Source organism: Hyaena hyaena, unplaced genomic scaffold (genome assembly GCF_003009895.1).
Source record: "Hyaena hyaena isolate Hyena2069 unplaced genomic scaffold, ASM300989v1 scaffold_70, whole genome shotgun sequence".
NCBI classification, from domain to species: Eukaryota; Metazoa; Chordata; class Mammalia; order Carnivora; family Hyaenidae; genus Hyaena; species Hyaena hyaena.
In genome coordinates this window covers 3748297-3762479 of record NW_024080701.1, presented here as the reverse complement: position 1 = coordinate 3762479, position 14183 = coordinate 3748297, and the positions used below count along the sequence as shown (strand labels likewise).

The 14183-nt window shown below is 42.9% G+C and overlaps 1 protein-coding gene across 5 annotated transcripts; it reads left to right on the top strand.

Moving 5' to 3' along the window:
- Positions 1-34: 34 nt before the first annotated feature.
- Positions 35-12973, top strand: ZSCAN29 (zinc finger and SCAN domain containing 29). Of its 5 annotated transcripts, none has more exons than XM_039232915.1 (6): positions 35-122; positions 1290-1721; positions 2185-2389; positions 4218-4913; positions 7088-7558; positions 9782-12973. In XM_039232915.1, exons 2-6 carry the CDS (start codon positions 1404-1406, stop codon positions 10636-10638), a joined length of 2547 nt encoding a protein of 848 aa, XP_039088846.1. In that variant the 5' UTR covers positions 35-122; positions 1290-1403; the 3' UTR covers positions 10639-12973. The 5 variants fall into 5 exon arrangements, with proteins under 5 accessions (XP_039088846.1, XP_039088849.1, XP_039088848.1 ...); XM_039232918.1 differs by lacking the exon at positions 35-122 and adding an exon at positions 174-328 and having other exon boundaries at positions 1290-1487; XM_039232917.1 differs by lacking the exon at positions 35-122 and adding an exon at positions 174-328 and having other exon boundaries at positions 1290-1553.
- Positions 12974-14183: the final 1210 nt, after the last annotated feature.

Below are 14183 nucleotides of genomic sequence, written 5' to 3'. Positions count from 1 at the left end.
CTCCAGAGGACCACGGGGGCGGATGCTGCGTTCTCGACAAGCGCACAAGCCCCTGGGACAGGCGGTTCGTCCTGAATCCCAAGTGGCAGGACAACTGCTGCGGGAAGAGTGGACGAGAAAGGGTACGGGATAGGCGCGCCGCGTCCTGGAAGTGTGCTGCGCTCTGCTGGGCCCACTCTCTCGCTCCTGCCCGGGCTCTGCTGGAGGAGTCGCCGTAGTTGCCCTTGCGCATGCGTCCTCAGAGCACCCGAGGCGCCCCGCTCGGACTTCCGGTTTGAGAGCTGGACCGGGAGACTGCAGAGCCGGGGCTGGGCCGGACCCTAAGAGGGTGAGGCAGGCCCCCGGGGCAGAAATGCGAGTGGGTTGAGGGTCAGCCTCGAGAGGGAGACTAACCCATGGGTAGCCGGAGGGTGCTCTCAGGGCTCCTCGGCGTGGTCGGAGGCCTCTGGAGGGACTGCACGACTGCTAGGAGAGTGACCTGGCCGGAGAGAGAGCGAAGACAAAGAGGCCGGAATCCCGCACCCGCCACACTTTGGGCTGAGCCCTGCTCCTGCGAACCTCGCATCACTCCGAGCCCCTGGCCAGCCACCGAACTCGTCCTCAGGAGACCCATTACTACTGCGCCCTCGGACTCCCTCTCTCCACCAACTCTGTGTGACTCCCCACGCCCACCGGCCCTTCAGGAACCAAAACCAATCCTCCCAATGCGCGAGGTTTCCCGTCAGTAATTCCCGAATAGTTGCTGAGCGGTTACCTCTGCTGTGAGGGAAAACAAAGACTCAGTATTCAGTACTTGATTTTTCTCCCGGGTGGGAACTGGTAGTTGTGGAGTCTGAGGGGGCGGGGAGGATGTAAAGGGCCTCTGGAAGGACTTTTTGGAGGTACTAGGGGAGATCAGGTGCGACCCACTGGACAGAGGCTTTTTGTTGCCATAAGCAGGATGGTGACTTGGCTTTAGATCCTCTCAAACTCCAGGTCTCCCATATGGTTCAAACTCAGTATGCATCATTAGTCAGGGGGAGCTGAATGGGGTCAGATTTGGGGGGATGTGGAAGAAGAGCAGTCAGTACTTTATTCTCTGCTGCCTCCACGGGCTGCAGTTGAAGTCACCCAGAAATGCAGCTTTTGAAATGTGTCTCTTCTTCATACTCAGTTTTGGCTTGCTGTCCTGAAGTTGGTGTTACCTCAGATGACCACGTGGAGTATATGGGAAGGCAGGCCAGTTCTTGGCGAAACTTTAGACATATTAAGTGTATTTCTTCTGATAGTGCCATCTCTCTCTACCCTAGGAAGAAACTCTTCTTACAGTGAGAGACTCATCTGCAGGTGATTCTCCAAGGACATGGGAAAATAGGTGTAAGCCCTTCAACCCTTAAGTGGAGGGGAGCTGCTTTCTGCTGTGAATGATGGCCAAACCCACTCTGAGAGGGAATGGCCCTAACTCTGAGACCTTCCGACAGCGCTTCAGGAGATTTCACTACCAGGAGGTAGCTGGGCCCCGGGAGGCTTTCAGCCAACTCTGGGAACTTTGCTGTCGTTGGCTAAGGCCGGAGGTGCGCACCAAGGAGCAGATTGTAGAATTGTTGGTGCTAGAGCAGTTCCTGACCATCTTACCTGGGGAGATCCAGAATTGGGTACAGGAGCAATGTCCAGAAAGTGGAGAGGAGGCAGTGGCTCTGGTGGAAGATTTAGAAAGAGAGCCTGGAAGACCTGGAAGTTCGGTGAGAAGGGAGGGGGAATTCAGAAGTGTGTGACTGGGAAGGGGCAAGGATAAAGGGCCAAATTAAGGTATCGGCAGGTTTAAAAAGGGGCACAATCTCCTTTGGTGATGCTTATTCTTCTGGTTCTGGAATAGATAACTTTTTCAGATGGAGCTTGTCTGGAGATGCTACCCTGTCACAATGAGTTATTCATAGTTTTACAGTTTTTTATTTACAAGGGAAGCAAGGGGAATTATTCTTTAGCTTATAGTTGGGTTTACTAATATGATCTTTTCCTTCTGGAGTTCCAGCTCCTCTAAACTAATGAAATAAAAGACCCTTGTTGACTGTTAAACCCCCACCTCTTCCCTCCAACCCTAGCCATGTCCCAAGAGGATAAACTCTTTTGGGGTATTAAATGATCTCCTCTGGGAATGCCCCTCATTATAACCTTGCAGTGACAATTAATGGGGGTTGTTTCTAGGTCACAGTCTCTGTGAAGGGGCAGGAAGTGCGCTTGGAGAAGATGACACCCCTGAAATCATCACGAGAGTTAATAAGTGTTCGGCAGGAGTCAGTGGAACCCCAGCCCAGGGGTGTAACCAAGAAAGAGAGGGCAAGAAGCCCAGACCTGAGACCACAGGAGCAGATGAACCCAAAGGAGAAGCTCAGACCTTTTCAAAGGAGCGGTGAGGAGTAGATTCATATGGGAAGATAGGATGCCATTCTCAACTGGGAAGTAGGGTTGGGAATAGTGAGTGGGAAAGGGATTTTAGGAATTGAGTTGAAATTGTAGAGTATGCAGTTGTTGGAGACCTCCTGAAGGTATGTAGTTTAGCCCTCTGTTGGAGTATTCTCGTGTTTCCTCTTGACAAGTCTGCCAGAGGATAGCTCCCCGCTTTTTTCCAGAATTGGAACTATTTTATTTCCTCTTGGCAATGATGATACTAGGTCAGTATTTTCTAGATAAAAATTCTTTTCTATACTTGAAGTTGAAGGCACAGCCTCCTTTCAATCATTTTCCTTCTCCAAATTAAACTATTTTATTTCTTTAAGCTCTTCCCCAGAAGTTCCATTCTTTGGACCTACTAAGTTTTTGTTATCCTCCCTTGGAACCTTTAAGTCTTCCAAATATCATGTTAATTGTGGAAAACTAAATTATATTTTTCCAGGGAGGGGTCTAGCAGGTACAGGCAGAGTAGAAATTTTACTACATTCTCTTTCAGTAGAGCTTAACTGATTATTTGGTGATTGTTTACTTGGTAACTCCCAGCACTCTTACAGCTTTCCCATTGTCTTTGTGGCTAGTACTTGATTTGTAGAACTTGTTTTTCTTCTTTGTACTTGGTTGAACTCCGTTTTTTGTTTTTTTTTTTTAAATCATTTAACTTGTTGAGGTTGTTTTAAATTCTGATCTTATCATTCAAGATGCTAGCCTTCTCAGCAGTTTGTAGTGGTCTGTTTAGTAATCCAAAAGCAATTCCACATAGAGAGTTACAGAATTGATCAGTCACTGAACACCTACCATGTATTCCAGTGCCTTGCAACGTGCTGTGCAATAAGCAAAGGTTCCATATTCTCAAAGAATTTATGGTGTGATTAAAAGCAAATATGTGCTCAACTGAACTGTATTGAAACCATGCCAAACAATGACTTGTTAGTCAAGTTGTGTGAGTATAGTAGGGGTTTGGCAGAGTGGGCAATTAGGGAGGGCAGTGGGGAAGACTCATGGGGGGCTTTGGCAAATACAGTTTCTCTTAGAATGGATTCCATTTGGATAGGAGGGACTTAAAGGAAAGGCACAAAGTAATGAATAAATGTACGCTGTATTCTTGAGGGGAGTCTGATATGAATGGACAGTGCATGGTAGGCACTCAGGTTAAGGTTGGACAGTATAGTGTTTGAACTGAGGAAGAAGAACCTGGAGTCAGGCAGGACTCCTGCAGTTATCTGGGTTTGAGAGGATAAGGAGTCTAGACTTGGATGGTGGCAGGAGGAACAGAGGACATACTAAAGTGAAAAGCTTTTAGAACTTGGTGACAATTTGAAGGAAATGGATGAGTTGGAAGTTCCCCCCCTGCTCTTCTCTCTCTTGAAATCACTCTTGAGTTTAATTTTCTAGCCCCAAGTGGAGAACTTATAGGAGACTTAAGTTTAATTTTCTAGTTTAATTTTCTAGCCCCAAGTGGAGACTTATAGGTGGCTGTTCCCAGCAGTGCCAAGACCTGCCTATAAGTAGTGAGGAAGGCTAGGGAGCAACGTGGAACAGAAGTATTTACTCTGAACACACATACAGAACCTTTTCCTCTCTTGTCACCCTGCACTGGAACATATTCTCATTTTTTGAGGTTTTATGTACTTTCTCCAACCCACTGAACTTTCTGAAAATACTTTCTTAGACACTTTCTTTATAAGCCTCTTGGATTAAAAAAAAAAAAAAAAGGCAGATCTGAACTCAGAGGTGTTTTTATGATCAATCCAAATTATGATATCCTTTGTTTGCTTCCCTGCAAGCAGGATTTCCATTTCCTAAATCCGGTGTGGTCTCCAGGTTGGAGCAAGGAGAGCCAGTGTTCCCTGATCTGGGCTCCAAGGAGAAGGAACTCCCAAGAGGCAGTCACACAGGAGATAGACAGATACATGCTGATCTGTTATCATCCAAGAGAGAGAGAAGAACTTGGGTGGAACAGGATCACTGGGGCTTTGAAGATGAGAAGGTAGCAGGTGTGCACTGGGGCTATGAAGAAACCAGAACTCTGCTTGCAATTCTCAGTCAGACTGAGTTTTATGAGGCTCTCCGAAACTGTCATCGAAACAGCCAAGTGTATGGAGCTGTGGCTGAGCGGCTCCGGGAGTATGGCTTTCTTCGGACCCTGGAACAGTGTCGGACCAAATTCAAAGGTCTTCAGAAGAGTTATAGGAAAGTCAAGAGTGGTCACCCACCTGAGACCTGCCCCTTCTTTGAAGAGATGGAAGCCCTGATGAGTGCCCAGGTCATTGCCTTGCCCAGTAATGGCTTGGAAGAGGCAGCCTGTCACTCTGGCCTGGTGGACAGCGATGCTGAGACTGAGGAGCCAGGGCAAGGGGGCTGGCAGCATGAGGGAGCAGAAGAGGCCATGGCTGAAGAGTCTGACAGTGATGAAATGGGGCAGGACGCCACCCCTCAAGACCCCGACAATTCAACTGCACCTGTTCTTTTTCGAAGCCCAAGTGGTAAGAAGTTTTCCTTTTGCAGTTTCTGTGATTAGATCTGAGGAGTTATGAGACTGAATGTGCAGTCAGCAAGTTTAATATCACCTGTGAGTTTTGTCACTTAAACGGAACAAAGAGATACTTTCTCAGTTCTATCTGTATTTCATTCTCTTTTGTGGGAAAATTAGATAATAGTAAGTAGGGAATAATCTTAGATATTGTAAAGAAGTATACTCAGAAAATTCTAGAGAGCTCTTAAAAGAATATCATTCCTGGGGCCCCTGGCTGGCGCAGTCAGTGGAGCATGCGACTCTTGATCTCGGGGTCATGAGTTCAAGCCTCACATTGGGCATGGAGCCTACTTAAAAAAATATATATATATTATTCCTTCCATTTCTTTATTAAGTAATTTTTTCCCCTGACTATAAAATCATTTACTGCTGAGAAAAACCCAGCACTATATTAGCTTTAAGGAAAATATTCATTGAGTACCTTATACAAACTGGTGCTTTATCTTTGATTTTCCCAGTTCTCAACATCAGCTTCTTATGTGTACCTTTCTATATAGCCTAGCCTAGTGAAGGACTGTGCAAAGTTGGGGAAATGTTTCCTAAGACTCCTCTATGAGATTTGCAATACACATAGTAAGAAATCTTATTTAACACTTTGTTGAAATATTATTTGCCTATGGAACTGTTTTTAAGTATTATTTATTACTGTTGATATAATTTATATAACTATGTTGATACGGAAAAAGCACCAAAATATGAGCCAGAGGGCCTTGTTTATTATCTTGACCACTCATCACCTAAGCGACCTTAGATAGTTATCTGCCATTTCAGAGTTTATTTCCTCACATGTAAAATGGGGCATGGCAGCAGGACTACATCTCTAAAATTGCAGTTTCACTGTGAAGTGATCTTTTCCTTTCATTTTTTACTACATGTGTGTTGTTACGTTAATTCTGCTCTGTCTTCCAGTCTTCCACTTTTTCCTTCTTCAGTATCTATTCTCTCATTTTTTTTGTCACTGGAATAAGTGCAGGTAAACCACAGACATGGCACATGTGCTAGATGCTGTTATTTTCATTATCTTTTTTCTTTTCATCTTTTTCTACTACTTTTCTTTCAATTATTTCCCCCTCTCCTTTACCTCCAGTAAGTGGAGAATAATGGAAGCAGTGTCCTCTCCAGTTGGTTGGCCAGTGGAAGGAAGACTCTGAATCTCCTTTCCCTCTACCATGGGGACCTTCAAGGAGCAGAGTCTGTAATCATATTGAAGTAATGCGGAAGTGGGGCCTATAGCACTAACACATGTTCAGGATAGGAGATGCTGTTTGTGCTGCTTCCTCTTCTTTCTGGCTTCCATCAGTCCTTCACTCCTAAGGATAAGGTGCATGACTATTAGGTCTTCTCCTGTACCCTTCAAGTCTTTGCTATTACTGGGCTTGCTTTTTGAGACTGTGGCAAATGAAGATGGGTTAAAATAGGGATTAGGCAAGTGTGATTCTGAAAGAGACTGTTCTTTGGGGTCTTGGGTCATTCTTTGGAAAACTTAATTCATAATGAAGTAGAGCTGGTGGAAAAAGATGATCTGAGAAGTTAGGGATAGATAACTCATGACAGTGATTGACTGGGTCTTATTCCTTTGACCACTTACTTTCTAGTTAGGATCAGAATTCCAGAGAAACTACTAGAAGAATGGGGAAAGGCATCCTGTATTCTTGACTTAGTGTATGTAATGACTGCTTCAGTGATCTGGTGGAAAGGTTTGTTTAAGAGAGAGGGTGCAAGTGAGCAGGGGGTTCGGGGGGTAGAGAATGAATATTCCACGCTGACAGCGCAGAGGCTGAAGTAGAGCTCAAGCTCACAAACCCTAAGATCATGACCTGAGCAGTTGGGTGCTTAACTGACTGAGCTACCCATGCACCGCCCCCGCCTCCTTTTTTTTAATGGCTAAACAGAATGTAGGAATAAAGATCCCTGTGAAATTGCTAGGATATAGGATATTAGGATATAGAGAAGCAAAACATTCTATAATGAGTTTGTATGGATTTTGGAAACATGATGTATTTTTACTTTTTCACCCAGAAGCCCAAGCCTAGGTGATTTTTCATCAGGTACTTGATAGGGCTGAGGAATTGAGGCTATAAAGCCCTGCATTAAATGGTGCTGAAATTTCTCTTCTGGTGACAGGTGTACACTGGGGCTATGAAGAGACGAAGACTTACCTTGCAATTCTTAGTGAGACTCAGTTCTATGAAGCCCTCCAGAACTGTCACCGCAATAGCCAGTTATATGGAGCAGTGGCTGAGCGGTTATGGGAATATGGATTCCTTAGGACACCAGAGCAGTGTCGGACCAAGTTTAAAAGCTTACAAACCAGCTATCGGAAAGTCAAGAATGGCCAAGCACCAGAGACCTGTCCATTCTTTGAAGAAATGGATGCTTTGGTGAGTGCTAGGGTTGTTGCCCCATCCATTGATGGCCAGGAAGAGGAGACAGCCTCTTGCCCCATCCAGGAGACCAATGAGACTGAAGCTGAGAAGCAAGCTGAGGTGGCAGAAGAGAACATAGAAGAAGATTCTGAGGATGATGAAGAGGATACTGAGGTACCCTTAGAGGTTGTCATGACCCGTGCTCCTGTCTTATTCCAGAGTCCCAGTGGTAAGGTTTTACCTTTTACTTCTTTTTTTTTTTTTTTTTAAATTTTTAATGCTTTTTATTTATTTCTAGGAGAGAGAGAGACAGCGTGAGCAGAGGAGGGTCAGAGAGAGAGGGAGTCACAGACTGAAACAGGCTCCAGGCTCTGAGCTGGCAGTCAGCAAAGAGCCCGACGCGGGGCTCGAACCCACGAACCGCGAGATCATGACCTGAGCGAAAGTCGGACGCTTAACCGACTAAGCCACCCGGGCGCCCCAACCTTTTACTTCTTAAGGTTTAAATAGCAAAGGGGAGGCAGTGGGATTTAGAAGAAAAATCCACTACCTGAAAACCAGGAGATTGGCCTCTATACCCAGCTCTCTGGATTCTTCTTATGACCACTTTATCTCTTCTCCAGGTTTCCTTTCTATAAAAGCAGCTCAGAGCAGATATAAATGATTCACCTGACTTGCCTTCTCATACTATACAGCATAAATCTGATGGCTGCAGACTTTATAAATTTGCTGTCATCTACATGAGCTGTTAGGCATTTTACTTAGCAGGGAATATGAAAGCTAACATCTCCCAAATAGCATGCTATATACTCACAGTGGGATGAAGTTGATTTTAAAAGTTCATGCTTGTTAATGCTTTTTCCTCTAGTTCTAGTTTGTATTACTAGTTGTATATCTGCTTTATTCACATGTATGAAAACCTGATAACCTCTTTCTTCAGACACAGCTGGGCAAAAGTCTGAAGTTTCTGAGGGAATTGACCCTGTGAGTCTTAGCCGCTGTGTAAGAAAAACAAACTTTTCACTATGTCTTCCCTCCTTGTGAGAAAAAAATTTCTGATTTTGGAGTCAGACATGTATGTGAATCTGGACTCTCTTGTCCATTAGACAGCTGAGTGACTCTGAGCAAGTTATTTAACCCTGTAAGTTTGCTTATATATTAAGACCTACCTTAATAAGGTTGATATAAATGAGGTACTATGGTGAAGCACCTAACACAGTGCTTAGGCACATAGTATTTAATAAGTAATAATTTCCTTTTCCAAAAGTTCTTTAGATCTACATTCCTCAAGGGTGTGCTATGGAGTATCAATTCCATGAGGGTATTCGTATGTTCCACTAAAAAATGCCTTCTATGTTTAGAAAATTCTCAGTTACCCTCCCTGGAGCCTCACAGCACACACTCACATATTTAAGGTTTTGAGATTCAGTTGAATCTAACAAATCTCTATTCCATGGGGCATCTCTTAAGACTGAGTTCCTGGGGAGAAATACTATCTTTCAGGGATACATAAGCAGGCTGACACTCAGTATTTCTTTGCTCTCAAATTTAGCTCAGAGTATTTGGGATCCAGAATTTATCTGAAACATCTGAAAATTCTGCAAATTCAAAGTCCATTCACAAACTGAAAATCTGCAAGTACCTGCAAATTCACATAGGCTGGGCCTGGGCAGCCTGATGTTTGGTTCTTAGAAGACTATCACAGGAATTCCTGGGTGGCTCAGTTGGTTGAGCATCCAACTTCAGCTCAGGTCATGATCTCATGGCTCGTGAGTTCTAGTCCCATGTTGGACTCTGCTGACAGCTGAGAACCTGGAGCTTGCTTTGGATTCTGTGTCTTCTTCTCTCTCTGCCCCTCCCCCTTGCCCGTGTTCTTTCTCTCTTTCTCAAAAATAAACATTAAAAAGTATTAAAAGGTTAGCTTGGATATTAGAGTAGTGCTTTTGGAACATTTCGTCATTATTTTTCCATGGGAAAAGAGAATGTTTTAGGGAGATACTTTATACAAAATTCCTCTCTCTGAAAGCCTCCTGTTCTTTGAAAGACCCCAAGTATTTTCCTACTCTTTTTATTCTCAACATAAACTGGAATTTGAGGAGAGGAGGACTCATTTAGCTCTTTTTGGATACAGAAATTTCTCAGAGTTTTCCTGGGTATTTATGGACATATCTTAAATCTGGCAAGTTTTCCTTGTTATACTGAGAGGATTTTATGAAGATTGTAGGTATCCAGGGAAGAGTTAAAAGAATATATCAGTCCCTATAACAGATCAGAAGCATGTGACAGGTTACTAACTAGAGGAGTAAAAAATTGGAATTTTGATTGATAGAAGTCATTTGGGATCTAGTCCTTCCTAATTTTTACCTCTAATCATCTAATGTGATACTTGCCTAACCCTGGGTACATAATATTGAGGAAATGGATAACTTTTAAAATTCTATTCTTGTATCAGGTTTTGAGGCTGGATTTGATAACGAAGAGAATCTAAAACGAGATATTTCTGAGGAAGTACAACTACATAGGACATTACTTGCAAGGTCTGAGAGAAAAGCTCCCTGGCATCTTAATCAGGGTAAAGGCAGTGACAGTGGACAACAGTGGGAAAAGACCACAGGGGAGAGAAAAGGAAAATCAACACTCCCGGAGAGGAGTTTAGGTAAAGTTCTAAATCATCAGAGACCTTACTTGGGAGAGAGACCCTATAAATATCTCAGATACGGCAAAAGCTTTGGTCCGAACTCCCACCTCATGCATCAGATATCCCATCAAGTGGAAAATCCATATAAATGTGCTGACTGTGGGAAAAGTTTCAGTAGGAGTGCACGCCTCATTAGACACCGGAGAATCCACACTGGAGAGAAACCTTATAAGTGTCTTGACTGTGGGAAAAGTTTCCGTGACAGTTCAAATTTCATCACCCATAGGAGAATCCACACAGGAGAGAAACCGTATCAATGTGGTGAGTGTGGAAAACGCTTCAATCAGAGCTCAAGCCTTATAATTCACCAGAGAACCCACACAGGAGAAAAGCCCTATCAATGTGAAGAATGTGGAAAAAGCTTCAACAACAGTTCTCATTTCAGCGCACATCGGAGGATACACACAGGAGAGAGACCCCATGTGTGTCCTGACTGTGGAAAGAGTTTCAGTAAGAGTTCTGACTTACGTGCACATCATAGAACCCACACAGGAGAGAAGCCCTATGGGTGTCATGATTGTGGCAAGTGCTTTAGTAAAAGCTCTGCTCTTAATAAACACCGAGAAATCCATACACGAGAAAAACTTCTGTCACAGTCAGCACCTAAGTAAGCCCCTGAGAATTTAAAGAAAAGAAATATATCAAAATGGTTGGAAAAAGTCTTCCAATAGTGAGATCTATCCTATGCCCAACTAGCTTAGAAGACACTCTAGGATTTACCCCACCCTCTGTTTCTTATGTTTCTCCTTGATCTACGAATTCCTAAGGCAGTCATCTTAAGAATCAGAGGATGATTTCAATCCCTCTCCTTGCCCTTTTTGAAATGACAGATAATACCTTTTCCTCTCAGTGCCTATGTTGTTCCCTTAATAGAGAGGACTAGATAGTAGATCCTATAGTCTTGTTATATACCGTTATTTATTCATCCTGTTATTTAGCTGCATTTCAACTGGAAAAACCTATCACAGCAGCATTTCAGGGAGAAGTTGTGAGACATTTCTAATTGAGTGGGTCTAGCTCTCTATACAGTAAAGGAAATGCAAATAAGAATGGCTCTTCGTGTTCATGTAAGCCTGTGCTCAGAATGACATTTGTCATGCACATTTCATTTACCATACAGGAGAGTTTAATGTCCACCTTACTCTGACCTATTAAAGAACTTGTCAAAAGCCTAAGTGTTCTATATGGGGAAACAGTGTAAACTTTGTATAAATATTGAGGTGTGAATCCTGAATTTCTAGTTTCTTCCAAGTCGTAGAAGTTCTGGAATGGAATAATATTTAGAGCATCTAGTTTGATCTCTTTTTCTTCTGTTCCATCTCATCTGAATTTCATCTTTCTCTTCTAGTCCAAAAGTTCAAAGAGCAAGCCAGTTGGATATGTTGAGAGAGAAAGCAGTTAAAGCTGCCTTTAGGGAATTGGCTATGTTCCACACACTCCAGACACCTAGTTTAGTGTTATGTACCCCATGGGCACTTAATGCTAACCTGCACTGAGCAGAGGCCACTACCACATTCCCATGGATTAGGAAACAGACCACTTTGTGCCAACAACTCTCTACCCTAATGGCAGGGAGGACAGATTATCTTTCGTCATTGGAGTTGCCAATACTTACATGCACGTGCACATATTCAACTGTACACATCTATTTTTAAAACTTCTTCAAACATAAGTAATTCTGATTTGTATAGCTAAATAGTATTGAATTAATTGCTCATATATTCATAGTAGTATGATGAGCCCTGTACAGCACAAGGTAAACAGACCCTGTCCTTGTCCTTACAGTCTAAAACAGATGACACTGACATGGACAAACAGTAAGTACACACGTAGAGCTGAAACAATTTTAGAGAAATCTGGTAACATTATGCATTATAGTTTTCTATAAGAAATATTAAGGTTATATTAAGGTCTAATGCATTATAGTTTTCTATAAGAAAAATCTGGGAGGTATTTTCTTTATTCAGGAAGGCTTCATGAAACAGCAAGTGTTTAAAGGAAGGAGGGTTACTAGGTAAATTAGGGTGGGATTAACTTTCCAAAATAAATCACAAAACTGAGTGCTGAGTGGGTGAGAAATGGGAAAATTGGGGAACAAGGTGTTAAAAGCAGATGGAGGCAAGGGCAAAGGACAGACTGTAGGGAAAGTCGGACAAAGCTTGGAGCAGTACAAAATTTGAGGCATAGTATGACAGGGGCTATGCAGGAGGCTTAACTGAAACACAGGAGCTCCAGAGGCAGACCAGGAGGTGTTCCCTATAGTAAATCAAGTACCGTGCTGTACTTCTTGATCAAATAGCTGGCTGGCACTGGGGAACAAGAATGAGCAGCTTTAGGGGACTATCTCCTACGGGAGACAAAGCTCAGAAACTACTATCTTGAGAAGATACTTCAGTGGGCAGGTCTGAGGAAAGGAATGTGAGCAGATGGTCAAGGCCTGATATACGTAGCTGTTTCATACTCCTATTTAATTAGACTCCCATGGCTGGAATGAGATAAAGGAGAGAAGTGGGGAGATAGAGCATTCTATAATTTAGCTTGCTGTGTTAGATGAGAGATAGATTAGGGTTCTGGTGTTGAGGGACCCTACTACAAAGAATCTCCTAACATTTGTTAGGAGGAGATGGTATCTTAATTATGTGGCCTAAGCAGACAGGAAGATAGAAGAAACAACAGTCTAAAGCAGTGCCTCAGGATCTGAGATGGTTAATAAGTGTGCTAGAATGTTTTTTAAAATGAAAGATTACTATCTTTAGTATATTTATGTGTAGTTGTGTATAAAAACCATTGGTTGAGGTATCAGCAGATATGAACTCTGGTTCCAGATGTCTCATGTGTATGTCAGCCTGTTTGTATCCATCTCCCTTTCTGTAAAGCAGAATAACGTTTACACCTTAATCTGCCTCTCAGGGATACCATGTTAATAAAAATTGTGTCTGTAAAGTACCCAGTGTTTCTTTATGGTGTTTTTCTTTCCCCAGAATATACATGTGCAAATTATGAAGTTGTTGCTGTGAGGAAAGGATACATTTTTAACTGCCTTTTTTTTAGCTCCCTCTGTGGGCTTACTAGAAGTATGCCTGTTTGAGTCTTTATGTTCTAGACTGAGAAACAAATTAGGAGGTGGTAAAAGAAATTAGAATGAAAATCATTCCTTAGTATCTGTATCTCTATCTTTCGGGACAGCCCATTAGGGCCTGTCATAACTGGGCATGGAGAGTAAGTCTTATTTTAAAAGACCCAGGACCAGCCCTCCAACCTACAGATGAAGAGAATGTAAAAAGGAATAGGGCAAAGGCAAACTCTCTTACTGGGAAATGCCTATTTAATCTCAAACTAGCTTACAAACCATTTTCTGGTTACCCAGTCTGCCAATCCTGAGGCAAGAAGCAAGAAATAATAGTCTTTACACATTCTAAGAGAGAAACCAAGGTAGGTGAAGCAAGAGGATCTGTGCACCCTACCCTGCCCTTTTAATACTCCTAAGAAGACCTTTGTGGAGACAGAGGGAATGGCATGTGTACAAAGGAAGCAAGAATTTATTAGCAGGAACTAAATAGTCCTATCCTCATCAGTGGTTTCCCTAGTGCCATTCTTTTTCTTCATTTTCCCCACACTATAATTCTTTTTATTTTTTAAAATAAATTTTACCCTCAACATGGGACTCAAACTCAATAACCCAAGGTCAAGAGTTCTATGCTCTACCAACTGAGCCAGCCAGGTGGTCCTCCTCTTTTATTGCTTTCTATAGCCAATGCCACAGAACTTAATAACATGTTTTTACTGTGTTGTTGCCATTTCTTTTTACTATAATCAGAGTATGAAGGCCAAGTTTTATCAAATCTGTAGAGAACTATTTTTATAATGACTAGTTAGGAAAGGGAAGATAAGAGGGGCACTTGGCTGGTTCAGTCACTAGAGCATGTGACTCTTGATCTCAAGGTTGTGAGTTTAAGCCTCTTGTTGGGTGTAGAGATTACTTAAACTCTTAAAAAAAAAAAAAAAAAAAGCGGGGGTGGGGTGCCTGAGTGTCTCAGTCGGCTGGGTATCTGCTTTGGCTCAGGTCCTGATCTCATGGTTTTTGAGTTTGAGCCCCACATTGGGCTCTCTCCTGTCAGTGCAGAGCCCACTTTGGATTCTCTCTCTCACTCTGCTC

Excerpts from the sequence above, each read along its gene's own strand:
- ZSCAN29 (XM_039232915.1), top strand. The coding sequence starts at position 1,404 with ATGATGGCCAAACCCACTCTGAGAGGGAATGGCCCTAACTCTGAGACC. Across the intron at positions 1,722-2,184 it reads CTGGAAGACCTGGAAGTTCG|GTCACAGTCTCTGTGAAGGG; the intron begins GTGAGAAGGGAG and ends GGTTGTTTCTAG. Across the intron at positions 2,390-4,217 it reads CAGACCTTTTCAAAGGAGCG|GATTTCCATTTCCTAAATCC; the intron begins GTGAGGAGTAGA and ends CCCTGCAAGCAG.